Source organism: Dermacentor albipictus, chromosome 9 (genome assembly GCF_038994185.2).
Source record: "Dermacentor albipictus isolate Rhodes 1998 colony chromosome 9, USDA_Dalb.pri_finalv2, whole genome shotgun sequence".
Lineage (NCBI taxonomy): Eukaryota > Metazoa > Arthropoda > Arachnida > Ixodida > Ixodidae > Dermacentor > Dermacentor albipictus.
The window spans coordinates 87,358,276-87,373,592 of record NC_091829.1 but is presented as its reverse complement, the minus strand read 5'-3'; the positions used below and the strand labels follow the sequence as shown (position 1 = coordinate 87,373,592).

General features: G+C 45.4%; 1 protein-coding gene across 2 annotated transcripts in view; it reads right to left on the bottom strand.

Annotated features, from left to right (window-relative positions):
• Positions 1 to 1,085: 1,085 nt before the first annotated feature.
• Positions 1,086 to 15,317, bottom strand: part of Rrp40 (exosome complex component Rrp40) — a 79,881-nt gene continuing 65,649 nt past the window's right edge. For both annotated transcript variants that reach the window (XM_070524961.1, XM_070524960.1), the window contains exon 4: positions 1,086 to 1,307. In XM_070524961.1, the coding sequence (XP_070381062.1) occupies positions 1,109 to 1,307 (199 nt within the window). In that variant the 3' untranslated portion in view covers positions 1,086 to 1,108. The remainder of the gene's footprint in view (positions 1,308 to 15,317) is intronic.

The window sequence follows — 15,317 nt, the reverse complement described above, 5'->3', positions numbered from 1 at the left end:
TAGACAATTTTCTAATTGACATCAAGAGAAAAACATGGAGCTGGGATGGTCATATAATGCGCCGGTTAGATAACCGTTGGACCATTAGGGTTACAGAATGGATTTATGGAGAAGGGAAACGCAGTCGAGGACGGCAGAGGACTAGGTGGAGCGATGAAATTAGGAAATTCGCGAGTGCTAGTTGGAATCCGCTGGCATAGGACAGGGGTAATTGGAGATCGCAGGGAACGCCATAAACGACATAAAACAGGCTGCTGATGTTGATGAACCATACATTGATGCAACAATAGGCTCGCCGTACTACACTATCCAAACTCTATAGAGGCAGCCCTTGTGTGGTTATGATAAAATGTTCAGGTTTTATTGCCGCTGTAAGTGAGAGAGGGTCAATATCTTCAAATTGTGGGCACTAATTTTTTACAACATAGAGGCGCGTGCGTGCAGCTCATGTGAACTAAGGCTTTGAGCATAAACAAGACGCAGACAGAAACAGTTATACATAATAAACACAGGGCAAGTGCTAAGAAGAACAAGTGCGCTTTTACTATGTGTGATTTACCCTAATTTACTACGAAACCACTAGACTATTCCAATACTCTTCTGCAGTTTAAGTGCACTGCCAATAGGAAATCAGCTGCTTTTCTAGAGGCTCAAATTGTCTCTGAAAGATCTCTGTCATACACAAGGCAGTGTTTAAGTTAAAATTCTGCAGTTTCATGTGCCCAAACCACGACTTAATTACGATGCACGCCTTCGTGGGCAATCACAAATTAATTTTGACCATGTGGGGGTTATTTAACATGGAAGCAAACCTAAGTACACAGCGTTTCTTTTTATTTTGCCCCCATCGAAATTCAGTTGCCGTGGCAGGGGTCAAACGCACGAACTGTGAACCCGCAAACAGCTGAAAAGTTGGGCAAACAGGGCACAGACTTTGTCAAGCCTTCATAGCTTTGCGTCTGTGGCCACAGCATATTAGTTCTGTATTTGTGCTGAAATTAATTCGGTTTGACCTCTACCTCAGCAGCACCGTGGTGGATACACAACACAGGATTTCTCATGCAGATGAATGACACCAAGACAGATTATAGATGGCCCTGAGGGCCCTTTATGTACCCAGCCTGAGACATCTTTCTTCAATCTCTTGGGCACTGAGGTTCTCCGCCGCCAAGATAGCATTGCAGATGTGAAGTGTGCACTGGAGGGAGGTTCCGTTCACCCAGATCCTCCCGTTGTGGCCGAGGGCTATCTCAAACTGGGAGCGCTTGCCGAGTGTCTGCAGCAAGGAGCAGTCCTTTGCCAGGAGCCTATGAGATGTCAAACAAACTGTTTTGGTCAAATGCGTTGCACTAAGTTGCAAAAACACCAAAAGCTCTCGTATCAAGATGCCTCACAGGGCACAATTAAAAAGAAAGGCAGTAGGTACGACAAGAAAAAACTTTACAGTGCCAGAGTACCAAAAGTAAACAAAACATGAACAAGCTTTCAACGGACGTCCAAGACGCAAATATTTAAAATGGTTATTCAAAAGTTACGTCTATTTCTGTATGACATATATGTCCAGTGCTTTTATAGTTATGATATTTACGAAGAGAATATGGAGAATCAAACGCTGTGTTGCCCAGAATAATCATTCTTCAAATTCATACACAGTAACATGAGTTACTTTGTAGCTCGAACAACACTGACTTTGCAGTCAAGAGTCCCCTGCATGACATCAGAGAAGAATGGTGGCGGGCCAGAGTTCACAAAAACTCTCTAATATAAATGCAGTTCATGAGCAGCACAAAAATGGCCCTCATGTCCGATTGAACAAAGTAGCAGAAGATGCATCACGACAGTCAGCGACTGGAAACAAACTATGGAAACAGTGTCGCAGTTTTTTTACACTGAAGCTGTCAAAGGCAAACTACAACAAAATTTCACTTTGGCTAAATTGTTTACGAATGAGAAGTACACACTACTGAAGCAATATTGGCAACGCTGACGGGCTGGTGATTGCCTAATTTTCTTATTAGAAGCTTTTAAATGGAATGCAAGCAGACGCATGCTCTTGGTAGTGAGCACATATGATGGAAGCCCAGACACGTCACCTCTGCAATATTTTACCAGGCCACTAGCAGCTGTCGGTACTGCCTTATCTCAGAGGTCATGTCAGCTGCACATTCTAGGTTATTCATCACTTCTGGTGAGCGGTAATGGCAGTGATTCTTTTATTGCGAAGTAATACTACTTTAGGTCGCACTTCAGCCCGTTCTGTGGCGAGGCGGTGGTAGGCACCATTGACCTTTAGCGTGACCTCGCTGCGTGACGTCGCACCACGTGACCTAGAGTGACGTCACACCAGCTGTGTAAAAACGGGGCCCCATCTCATGCCGTCGCGAGGCAAGGCGGTAGCCACCAACGGCGGCCTAATTCCTGCTCCTCTCACCAGGGGCGCTACGGTCGGTGTGACGTCACACCAGCTGTGTAAAAACGGGGCCCCATATCACGCCGTCGCGAGACGAGGCGGTAGCCACCAACGGCGGCCTAACTCCCGCTCCTCTCACCAGGGGCGCTACGGTCACACTATTGCTTTGCAATCACCAGGCTTAACCAAGCTAAGCCACGGCCGTTTTTTTTTTTTTTCAGTTTCAGTATCCAAAACACCAATTTTTGAGACCTTTCAGAAGCACATCTTTTTGTACTTCTAATGTAAAATTTTTCATGAAAGCATCTAGTATTTCAGCTATACCTGAAATTACATTAAAGGGTTCAAATTTTTGTTGCAGTTGGTCCTTAAGGAGTATAGACATGCCATTTTCAACTTGTCCTTTCTTTTAGGCTAAGTGAAGGTAAAAATGCTCTAAAGCTTTAGAAAGGCTACTGGCAAGTACCATAGCACCCTAGATAATTTGCGATATTGCTCATTTATACAAACTAGTTTTGGTATGTATCAGGCGGGTGCGTCATGATCTCACGATACAATGGCAGGCTCTGTTATTGTGACCACTGCGACTTTCACATGCAAGTTCAGCCAGAAAGAGCATAATCAGCATACATTTTTTTTAATGAGCAACACCGCCATACTTAGCCCTATTGCTACAAAATGTTTACGAATTTTTCTGTGTGTCATGATGCGGTGACAATGTCGACAACGCCAGCTGCAGTGTTTCAAAACAATTATAGTATCACATTAAAATGTTTCATGATTGCTAGCCCAACTTCCTATTGCTAAGTGTAATCCTTTCCCATGTGACAAGCCTGAAGTCGGGCATTGGTACAACATCGAAAAATCACGCCAGAATTTGTTTGAGCTCTTTCGCTATCGAGAATGAGCTAGACCATTCATTGAAATACATACCGCTAATGCTGAGGACAAGCTGGGCTTGTCCATACTAAAACCTGTAAACACAAGTTTGGCTTCACAGCGAGTATTTCAGCTGGGGTGTAAGGTATATGGGCGTTCATCAAAGTGATACTATTTTAATAAAATGAGCGCACCTTATCAGCAACCTGCAGTGTTTTGAAGCTCTGCAGTGAATTTTTTTATTATTACTGTGATGAAATAATCTCTCAGTTAAATTTTCTTTTTTGAATGTGTCTTTTTAAGGCCCTGTTCTTTAATAAAAATATTCAACAGTATTTTCTGGCTCTTTCGTTGCATATACAGTTGTTTAATCTATTAAAAATATCAGTATATTAGGACTATTTTTGCAGAGAGCGATTGGTAGCGAACGGGTTAACCCCTTAACTGCCATGACAAATTCTGCAAAAAAATGCTTGGAAGTGTAGAAAAATTGGTAAAAGTGAAAGTGCATTATTTTCTTTTCAAAATTACAAGAAACTGAACTCATGCACAAGTGCAAAAATTGCCAAAAATGCACGAGTTAACTTGTCCTCGGCCCTAGAGAACTAAAATACAAACCAGGAAGATACACTGCATGAACATCAGAGGCATTGCATACTATGTGCACAGAAAATTAGGATGTGGTTTATTGACGCACACGCCAGACATTATTCCTCTCCCTAGTTGCAAAGGCACCTACTGGGATGTCCATAAAAAGAAACTAAAATTCATACTAAGACAAAACTTTCAAAGGAATAAAGTGCGTACTTTTCAAAGTATCAAAGTTTGATTATACTACTGAAGTAATATTGACAAGGTTGCAGGGCAGGTCATTATCTAATTTTTCTATCAGCAGCTTTTAACTGGCACCTAAACAAAACAATGTAAACCTCTGGTTAATCAGGGGATATGACATACCGTATTTACTCGAATCTAACGGGCACCTTTTTTCTGCTAAAACGGGTCCAAAAATTGCATTCGCGTTAGAATTGAGTACAACCCTAAATCCGCGTTACCATATCGGCATCGGCCTTCGAAAAATGGCAGCCTCGTATGCACTTCTAGTCTAGCTGCCTTAGCTTCCTCCATGTGCATACCTTCATGTTGTATGTGTAACCAGGCGCTGGTGTAACTTGGCCTACTGCCTGTCTTTCTGTTTTCTGCATTTATTCAATCAGCATGGAAGCGCCGACTGCGAAGACATGCGGAGTCCACCATTATGCCGCATTTAAAAGGAAAGTTATCTGGTGCGTGGAACCGGACGGAAATCGGACCGCGTCACGGGCATACAGAGTTCCCGAAACTTGCGTGCGGGATTGGTGCAAACAGAAGAATATTTCTGCCAGCGAAAAGCAACAAGGAAGAGGTTCAGTGGACTGAAGCAGAGCTGCTTCGCCAAAATGCAAGAGCTGCTCACAGAATACGTGCAAGAGCAGCAAACGGTACAGCGGCCTGTGACGACCGATCCACTCAAAGTATGGGCAATGCAGTTAGCCTAACAGAAAGGGCTAATGTGGAGTGACTTCAAAGCGAGCAGGTGCTGGCTATCAAATTTCATGAAAAGAAAAGGCTTTTCTCTTCGAAGGCAGACAGGGATATGCCAAAAATTTCCCGAAGAATATGAAGAGAAATTGCACAGTTTTTAGCGGTATGTTTTGAAGTTGTGCCATAAAAACGGCTACCACTTCAGACAGATTGGAAATGTTGATCAGACGTCGCTCTACTCTGACATACCTGCAACCATAACCATTGAAAAGAAGGGGCCGAATCAAGTGCGCGTTTTGTCTTCCCGCCACAAAAAAACTAGAGTCGCCGCAATGCTTTGTTGCACTGCGGATGGGCACAAGCTGCCCCCGTACCTTATTTTCAGACAGAAGACACTCCCGAAAGGAATCATGTTTCTGAGTGGAGTGATTGTGCGTGCAAATGAAAAAGGTTGGCTAGTCGCTGACTGGATTGATAACATTTGGTGGAAGAGACCCGGTGGCAGTTTGGGTCTGTGTGGGATGCTTGTGCTCAATGCATTTAGGTGCCACCTTGACCAGCGCATCAAGGACAAGCTGGCTGCATGCAACACCGACCTTGTCATGATACCCGGTGGCATGATGTTTGTTTGATGTGACCGCTTGATGTTTGTTTGAACAAGCCAGTGAAAGATAGAATTCGGTCGCTCTATACAGAATGGCTTGTCAGTGGTGGCCATCAATTCACGCCTGCCAATAAAATGAAGTTTGCCTCGCTACAGGACTTTGCAGTGAGGCATGCTTCAGGCTCGCTGCAGGATGGGTGAAAGATGCGTGGTGCATGATCCCGTCTGCCATGGTCAACAAGGCCTTTACCAAGTGCGAGATTTCGAATGCCATGGACGGCACCGAGGATGAAATGCTTTGGTATGTTGAAAGCGATAAGGCGTTGCCTGATAGCAACAATGAGTGATATCTATCGCCCCATGCGATTCGTACTGGCGCGGTGAAAATCTTGGCGGCGAGGTATGCCGCTTCCATTTGTGTCATTATTCATCGCAACTTTAGTGTACTGGGAATAAATCGTTTTTTTCCAAATGAGAGAAAATAGTATTTCTATATGAAAGCATGAGGTGTGCGGTATTGTACTCTTATTTTTTTTGTCATGGAAAATGGGTGTGCGTTACAATCGAGGGCGCATTACACTCGAGTAAATACAGTAAATACTAGCATGTTGCCTCTATAATTTTGAATGCGCTATGAGTGCCAGCACATACTTTTGTGTATACAAAGACTATACTGTTACATATACATGTATATGCATATACCTTTGGATGGAAGCTGCTCAGCGTCTTTGTATACCTTTGTAGCGACCTGAAGCTAGCTTTTTTACATACTGAACGAATTTTCTTAAGTTTGGCTTCAGCACATTGAGCAAAACAGGGAGACACAAGGGAGGTGTCTGAGAATGACATTAGTTGCAGAATTATGACAATGAAGGCCTTTGCCTTAGTTTCTAGTTAAGGTGCGTAGAGTGTTTGAGCCACATTGCGGGCATTCATAAAAAGTGCAGCAAAGTCACATCACATCCTCGAAAAGTGCCTTCCTTGAGGCTCGTAGAAAATGCTTCGAGGAAGCTGATGTGCGGGGTCATTTCGGCCAAAGCTTCTTGGCCTTGTTTTTATGACTGCATGCAGAACCGCCTGCTTGACATAGGTGGTTGCCACCGCTCACCATCTATAGACAGCTCCGCAGCAGTCTGTCAATTCTTGATTCATATTGCCTGATTAACAAAAAGTAAGGACTCATGGAGGAGACGCAGACACCACAAACGTCGGTTATAATTGAAGTTTACTTAACACAGAGCTACACAAGGCAAAAACCATAAAACACAGCATTATTAGACAGGTTTAGTTTAATGTCAGCATAATGGCAGGGTTAAGGGGAGATGTGGGTCTTAAAACCAACTTTGTTAATTTTAGTGTGAACGGGATGATATTTAACAGTATTGTTCGGCTTTTTCTGCTGATTGCAAATATCTAATTAGATTTTGTATATCTTCATTAGAACAAATGATGCAAAGTTTTTAATACAGAAATTTAATCAATTTCTTACGGGACTTTTCAAAAACTCAACTTTGTCGAGAGGAAAAACAAAGTATATGGCAAGATCGCCAGAGAGTAGCTCTAGCCGGTGATGCTATTTTTATTGTTCTCAGTGCAATTATAATGCAAAAATACCAGATGTAAACATAATTTCAATATCTTTGCTAATTTTCATTTGTATTTAGTGGCAATTAAAATTTAGCCGGCAACTTTAGAAATAAATAAATAGCATCACCGGCTAGATCGATTCGACACAAATATATTGATACTAAACTTTTTGCTGGTACTTAGAAAGAACATATGAAGATACCCCGTAAGGCAGTGTGCGGTGTTTAAAAAAATGAAGCTGAGAAAAACGAGTTTGAACTTTTAGTTCACTATAACTTTTAATGGACTAACAATATGGCAATATAAATTGCACCACCATGTAGCCCTGTCTTTCAGCAACAAGTTCATGACATATATATGGCCATTTTGCAAAAATAACATTGAGATATTGGTTGCAAAATCATGCATAGTCACTGAAAGCAATGCCAGAAAGCTAGCACCACGAGCTTCACATTCCTATTTTAGTTCCTTGTTGTACAGAAGGCACACAAATGACATCCCTATGCAAATAAGGCTGCGCAGAGTTCATGGCCACAACAAAATATGTCCTTTCCACAAAGTTTATGGCTACAACAAAAAATTTGAATCAAATCCCAGTGGTGGTCGCCATATTTCAATGGAGCTGAAATGCAAAAAAGTTCCTGTGCTTGTGTTGTAGCGCTTCCCAAGTGGTCAAAATTGGTCCAGGATCATATCACGGTTTTGAAACGTAAAATTCCAGAACTCAAATTTAAAAAAAAAATTGTCTTGCACACTCTCACAATTGTGCATTCATCAAAAGGTCACACCTATACCTATAAAAGCTCAGGACTGTAGGCAGAGTCTGTTGGTGGCTTGTGCCTCTTTGCAAGCTTGTTTTTCAAAGCATTTCTGTTTGTGTGATCCTTGTTGGACATGTGAAGCCTCCGACGATCCTTTCGCGCATGCCACACGTGGAGCACTCCAGCACAAGCTTGGCACAGAGCCCGTACTCCTTGGCGGGGTCCTTCGAAGCATCAGCGTTTTCTTGGCCCACACGGGACACGGCATAAGTCCAAAAAAGTCTTGCGCCACGGATAAATCCACGACGGCAAGTTCCGTTCCGCTGTCGCTGACGTCCTCTTTCGTGTCAACACCCAGCAGCTCAAACTTTCGCTCCGTTGCAGACTGCGACGCCAGGCGCCTTATCGGCGATCGCTGCGCGCTTGCTTCTTTCTTCGGTCGTGAAGAAAACAGTATCTACACGGTCTGCGCCAACATGCGAGGCGTGGGTGGACGAAGTGTTGATGCTAGACGTACTGGGTTGCAGCTCGGAACTCGATCCGGCAGAATCTTCAGGCAGACCAGCAGCCGGCAACTCCGGGGGTAGTTCTGAACTTAGTGTCACACATTACTTCCCCCCTCTTCTTTGGCTTCTGGATTGGATTGGCGCGGCTTGCTACGTGCTTGCGCGCGCTTTTCCGAGCGCAGATTGGTGTGCGCCTGGTTTCTGCACTAGGCTTTTGCACGATCGCCTGCTTTTTGCACTGGGCTTTCAAAAGGCGAAGCGAGCGTCGCTTACTGCAGGCGGCAAGTGATTTGGCTCACGTACTGCGTGAGCAAAAACATAGGCACGTGGCTCATGAAGGAGATGACCGGCGACTTGCTTAATCTGTCGGACCATGTCATCGCCGACTGGAGGAACTACGCTCGTGAGGTCGTGCGGGACGAGCTGCTGGCGCGACCCCCACTCAGTGGCCCCGGGAGGATTGTGCAAATTGATGAATGCCTCCTTCGCGGCAAGCGAAAATACAATCGAGGCCGCCTGATGACGGGCGACAACGTTCCGCCGAGCCGCCAAAATTACGGCGGCATTGCAGATCGTGGACCATGGGTATTCGGCATGATCTGCGTGACCACCGGGGAGCTCCGACTATTCAAGGTCGACCGACGAGACGCGGCGACGCTAGGCCCCATTATTGCAGCCAACGTTGAACCGGGAACCACCATCCACAGTGATGAATGGGCCCCATACAACTGCATCCCGAACTTGGTGGGGGCTAACGGAGCAAGACTGAATTTGCAATGGGAGGCTGTTAACCACAGCATGAACTTTGTAGACCCAATCACGGGCGCTCACACCCAGAAAATCGAAAGCTACTGGCAGAAGGTGAAGCGCTACCTCGACTCCGCCGGCTACAGGGTGACTCTACAGCTTCTCGAGTCGCACCTGATATGGCTATGGTGGGCATCGATTAATGGGCACATGCGCTGCAAGGACTCGTTTCTGCGTTTATTAGAAGCGATCGCACGGCGCTACCCAGTGTGACATAGTAATGGAAAATAAAGCGCACTTTTCTGACCCTTTGCTTTTGTATGAATGTTTCCCAGCATTGCTTCGCGCTTCCATACACGGTAGGCCCGCGGCGCTGCACTTCCGCAGTAAGCGACGCTCACTTCGCCTTTGGAAACCCAGTGCAAAAAGCAGGCGATCGTGCAAAAGCCTAGTGCAGAAACCAGGCTCACATCAATCTGCGCCCGAAAAAGCGATCGCATAACAGCCTAGTGCAGAAACCAGGCGCACACCAATCTGCGCTCGGAAAAGCGCGCGGAAGCACGGAGCGAGCCGCGCCAATCCAATCCAGAAGCTAAAGAAGAGGGGGGGGAAGTAATGTGTGACACTAAGTTCAGAACTACCAACTCCGGGTACACGACAGGCTTATCCGTCTTCTGTCGTGCATTCCACGGCCGCCTTCGCGCCTTGCCGAACACTTGACGCGTAGTAGTCTTCATACGACGGTGTCCTCCAGCCATTCGGGCACCGAAAAAGACACTTTATCGAACGTTGTCGAGAAGCGAGCTGCCGAACGTTCACAGCGGCGCGATGAAACCACACAAACACGCAGCGCGCACGAGAGCGACCGGCCTGTCGGGAACGCGGGAATCGGCACTCAAACCGTGAGGATTATAGCGCGTTAAAAAGACAAGGACGAAGGTGAGACGTGACACACACAGGCGCTAACTTGCAACAATCTTTATTTCGAGCAAGGGACCCATACATATATACAACTTTTTCGCGTACATCATACATGCGCTGTTTACAAAATACCTTTACACACTATTGCGCAGGTACGATAACTCTTTTTGGGAAAGGGCAATGGATGGTTTGGACACACAGTTATCGCCAAGCCTATCAATCAATTCCGCTTCTATAATTTCGCGAGTTAACCTACCTCGGGCTTTTCCCACAATGGAGCAGTCTTTGTATGCTGGAGCACACGTCGAATGGTCGCCATCATCCACCCCAGTAACAGTGTAGCTGCAATGCCTGCAGTGGGCATCAAGAAACCCGCCCCGCTTTTCTGCTACATTGTACCGGTGCTCCTTTAAACGCTCGTTGAGGCACCTTCCGCTTTGCCCGACGTAGTTTTTCCCACACTTTAAAGGAAGGTTATAAACAACTTCTTCCACACATTCAACAAACGGTTCCTGGTGTTTCTTTTTGCACATGCGCTTGTCAGAGAGGCCTGGTCTGGTCAGTCTGCACAGGCATTGCAATTTTGTAGCAGCTGAAAACGCAACCTTGACATTCGCACGTTGGCCTATTTTCTTTAAACGATGCGATAAGCCGTGGATATATGGGATGACAGCAACGCTCCTCTTATCTACACAAGGCACGCTAGCGGAATTATTTGATAGCTTCGACCTCAGCAGACCCTCAGCAACGCTAATAAGTACGTGTGTAGGGAAACCTGCCAATTGAAGACGGAGGATCTGATCCTTGATGCTTTCGGTCATCAGCACCGGGCATGACTTACACAATGCGTTTGACAAGCATGTCTTTGCTATTCCCCTCTTAACCTGTTACTGTGGTGGATGATGGCGACCATTCGACGTGTGCTCCAGCATACAAAGACTGCTCCATTGTGGGAAAGGCCCGAGGTAGGTTAACTCGCGAAATTATAGAAGCGGAATTGATTGATAGGCTTGGCGATAACTGTGTGTCCAAACCATCCATTGCCCTTTCCCAAAAAGAGTTATCGTACCTGCGCAATAGTGTGTAAAGGTATTTTGTAAACAGCGCATGTATGATGTACGCGAAAAAGTTGTATATATGTATGGGTCCCTTGCTCGAAATAAAGATTGTTGCAAGTTAGCGCCTGTGTGTGTCCCGTCTCACCTTCGTCCTTGTCTTTTTAACGCGCTATAATCCTCACGATGTCTTACCAACAAGCCCAAATCACTGCTTTACGGCACTCAAACGGCGCCAGACCAATAGGAGCGAGGCGCGCGGGGGGCGTGCGCGCTTTGGCCAATCAGCGGCACGGGCGCATCCTTCAGAAATGACGCGATAGCGTCGGTTCCTCCTCACCTACGCCATATTGAACCGGCGCAAAATACGCACAAAGAAAGCAGCTTCCAAACAAGCTCAAAATGGCGCCCGCCGGCCAACGCGTTCGCAAATGACGACGGCGCGAAGTTCGAACATTTTTGGCGATTTTTTGCTAATTCCGCGGCCACCCTGGCCTGTATAGGTGTTCTTTTTTATTATTTTCCGATTAAATTTAGGTTCTAGATTTCGCGGAGGGATTCTTGAATGTATAAACATAGCGAAAACGCACTTTTTCAAAAATCGACTTTTTTGCGATTTTTTAACATTTCAAGACCCGCGTCTCCCCTTAAGGGAAATAGCATTACTGTTCTGCAAACAAACTTTGTAAGAAGCGAATTTTGGTATAGCATGATAGTGTACTTTCCGTGCCGAGAAGCTATTCAACTATGCTTTAAATTTCGCATACAGAGTGCACATATGGGATTTTGCACCTGTGTTTGAAAAGTGCGAGAGGCGCACAGCCGGGAGCACATTGTATTTGTACTTTCTACATCTGCCGATCCGCGGCGAATTCAGTACAAGCCTGTCGTCCATGACGTCTACGATCTCCCAATCTCAGAGGCTATATGCCATCGTGCCTATTTCTCGACTTCGCCAATAGGTGTCCCAACCATCCTGGAATTTTCTCTCATTAGGCCTTGATGCATTCGAAATGACAAGCAATCCGAAAAAATCTGTGAGGTTATTCACAATAAGCTATCATAAAGATGGCCTGAGACTAAGCAAAAGCCATTTACACAGTTGTTTGCTATAAAGCAGATTCCACAATACGTGTGCAATGCTCTTGCATCACACACATAATGCATTGCAGGCAGCTCCCCACCCGTTCATGCTCCATCAGTTTCGTCGGCCAATATTCTATTCACTGCACAGGCTAGGCCATCCCAACATCAGAGCAACACAGAGGCTTATCACAGACTGCTTCGTCTGGCCAGGGATCAACAAAGATGTTCGAAGCTGGGCAAGGAGCTACTAAGCTTGTCGAGCCGCGAAAGTGATGTGGCATACACATTCAGCGCTGCAACCATTTCGACCACCAGAGAGTCGTTTCGATCATGTGCATTTAGACATGGTGGGGCCTCTTTTACCCTGCCTAAGTTTCAGGTACCTTCTCACGCGCGCCGACCGGTACTCAAGCTGGCCTGAGGCGATGCCTCTACAAAACATCACGACCGAAACAATGGCGAAAGCATTTGTTGCTACGTGGGTGTCGTGGTATGGTTGTCCTTTGTGAATAACTCTGACCAAGGCCAACAATTCCAAACCTCGCTTTGGAATGAGACTGCTCGGTATGCACCTTCATAACACCATGGCTTACCACCCACAGAGCAATGGCACGGCAGAGCGTCTCCACTGACAATTGAAGGCGTCAGTGACCGCCACGCTTGACAGACAGCACTGGTTGGAAAGGCTACCCCTAGTACTACTGGGGCTACGAACAACAATCAAGGATGACCTCAGAGTCAGCGCAGCTGAGATGCTCTATGGATCAGCAATCCATGTTCCGGGAAGTTTTCGGTACCCAGCAAGGCACCCTGCCAGGGGCAGCACAGCCCTTAGAGAGCTTACATTCCTGGCTCGACCAGCTTCGACCTACACACCCCCGTATCGCCCGCTGGCAGCCTGTGTTTAGCTCCCCGATAATGGACACAACCATGCATGTCAAGCGGCGCGCCTCTATCAAGCCACAATTGACTCCTTCCTATGAAGGGCTCTTTGTGTGGTTCCACATTCAGAAAAAACCTTGAAGATTGACGTATACGGCGAAGAAGAGACAGTGTCGTGCGACACTGTCTCTGTTCACCGTGCTGTCCAATATATCGAGGTTCGATTGTATGTGAATATTGTGTGTTCACACACACCTACTGAGAATGTTCCAGTTAAGTAAGCAAGAGAAAATAGTGTAACTTGGTGCAGTATACGCAAATGGCATTCTAGTGGGCACAGGCAAGTAGAACTGTAGCAATGTGGCGCAAATTATCGTTGGACTCCATTGCAGCCCAGCATATCTGCATTATATGTCCTGCATTGCATGACCTGTAAATTTCCTAATCTCATCCCAACCTTTATTCTTCAGCAACCGCTGCTGCAAAACTGCTAGCTTACACAACATTTGTATGTACGACATAAACTAGAGCATACTACTAAAGGAGTCCCTCAACACCTTTCTTTCTTTTTTTTTTAAACTGAGAATACAACTGAGTGAATGCAATGCCTTTCAATTAATGTATTCCCGCACAATTTTTCGAAAAGGAAGTAAGAGTTCGTTATCAAGAATCTGTTTACTTTCTCCTTTCCTGCTCTATGCAACATTTCCTTCATTTGGGGGTGGCCCTCATAGTAAATCTTCAAGCTACCATCGAAGAAAGGAGCGGTGACAAGAAGGGCGGCGTGTATTAACAACCACCACTTCCGAGTTTGGTAGATGACAGGTAGGATGTACATATGTGCCACAACTTTTGCTTAGGCGTTTCTTTTTTTTTCGCAGTCGACGTCCCCAACTTGCCTAAGCCTCCACACTAATTTCATGATTACAAACAATCACCCAATAACTGGCGCCTGTGGTTAGTTGCGAGATTTATGGTGTCATAGGCGGGACATAACAGAGGAGGCCTTGAACACCACGGTAATCTTTATTGAGGGATTGTGGGCTGCCTGCTACGGTGGAATATTTGGCTCGTGCATTCCAGGCAGCATTGTTTACAGATTGCAGATGTTTTCTCACCGTGTTCAGAAAGTATTGCAGTGCCCCTTTAACAAAGTGGACGATTAGGCTAGTTCGTGATCCATCATAAACAAATACGGCGACATGCACTGTTCTTCATTTTGCGCTGCTCACTATGATTGAGTATGCTGATGCTATTTTTAATGCTTATCAAACTGACTTTGAATTTACCAAGAATTGTGCTTCCAATTCATTGTCTTTAATCATTCTTATGACATCGATATATGCATGCCTTAAAGGGACACTAAAGGCAAATACCTACTAAGTCAACATGGACTGTTTAAATACCATTCCAGAAACCTCGCAATGCTTGATTTTGCGCCAAGAAAGGACTTAGTTTACGAGAAAATTGCATCTGAAGGGTTTGAATGCCTTTTTTGAAATTCAAATGTCCCGCCACCCAACCGAGGGAGTAGCGACGTTGCATATGCCATGCCATCACCACCTTTGCTGCCGTCGGTGAAACTCCGCCTGACCTACAGTGCTGCCGAGCCAAGACAGAGTGCTGGATTTGCCGCTGCAGCTGCTTTTTGGTCAAATGGCGTAAACCATTCAGGCATCCCGCGACATCATGTGGAAGTTGAATTCTCTGCTACTTGCAGTTTGTGTGAGTTTCGAGAGACAGCAAAACCAACGCAGCACTATGCGATAATGAATATAGTGAAACACAAAAGCAAGGGCGGCGCAGAGTCGAGCGAAAATGAAACCTTTCAACCACCCGCGTCATTGTGAAGGGTAATTTCAATGAGCATTTCTTCTAAAAAATGAAATAGAACTGGACAAGTAGCATATTATTTCGTCGTATAATACAATATAAGGATGTTTTTTGCAATGAATGGTTGAATACTAGTGACAGAATTTATCTGAGGAGCACTTTCTTCATTGGGTAAATGCTTGAATGTCCCAGGGAGTCTCTAATCACGTCCCGCATTTGTCTCAATTGCTCGATTATTAAGGCTCTGTTCACGATAATATTGATGCCTTAGAGATTCTCGAGCACTAATCCATCACTTTAGCTTGACTTGATATTTGCCTTTAGTGTTCTTTTAACCTTTCTACTCTTGAATCCGGTTGCATGATAGCATGCCTTTGCCTCTCTCAGCTTTTTCTGCATCTTGCCACCCATAAAAAATTATGCAGGCTAACATATCACAATTTGCCGCAGCCTTCGAAATGCCGTTTAACCTTAATGTGCCCATGCCACAACTTCCCAAAGGCAATCTTCAAAATATTTCGA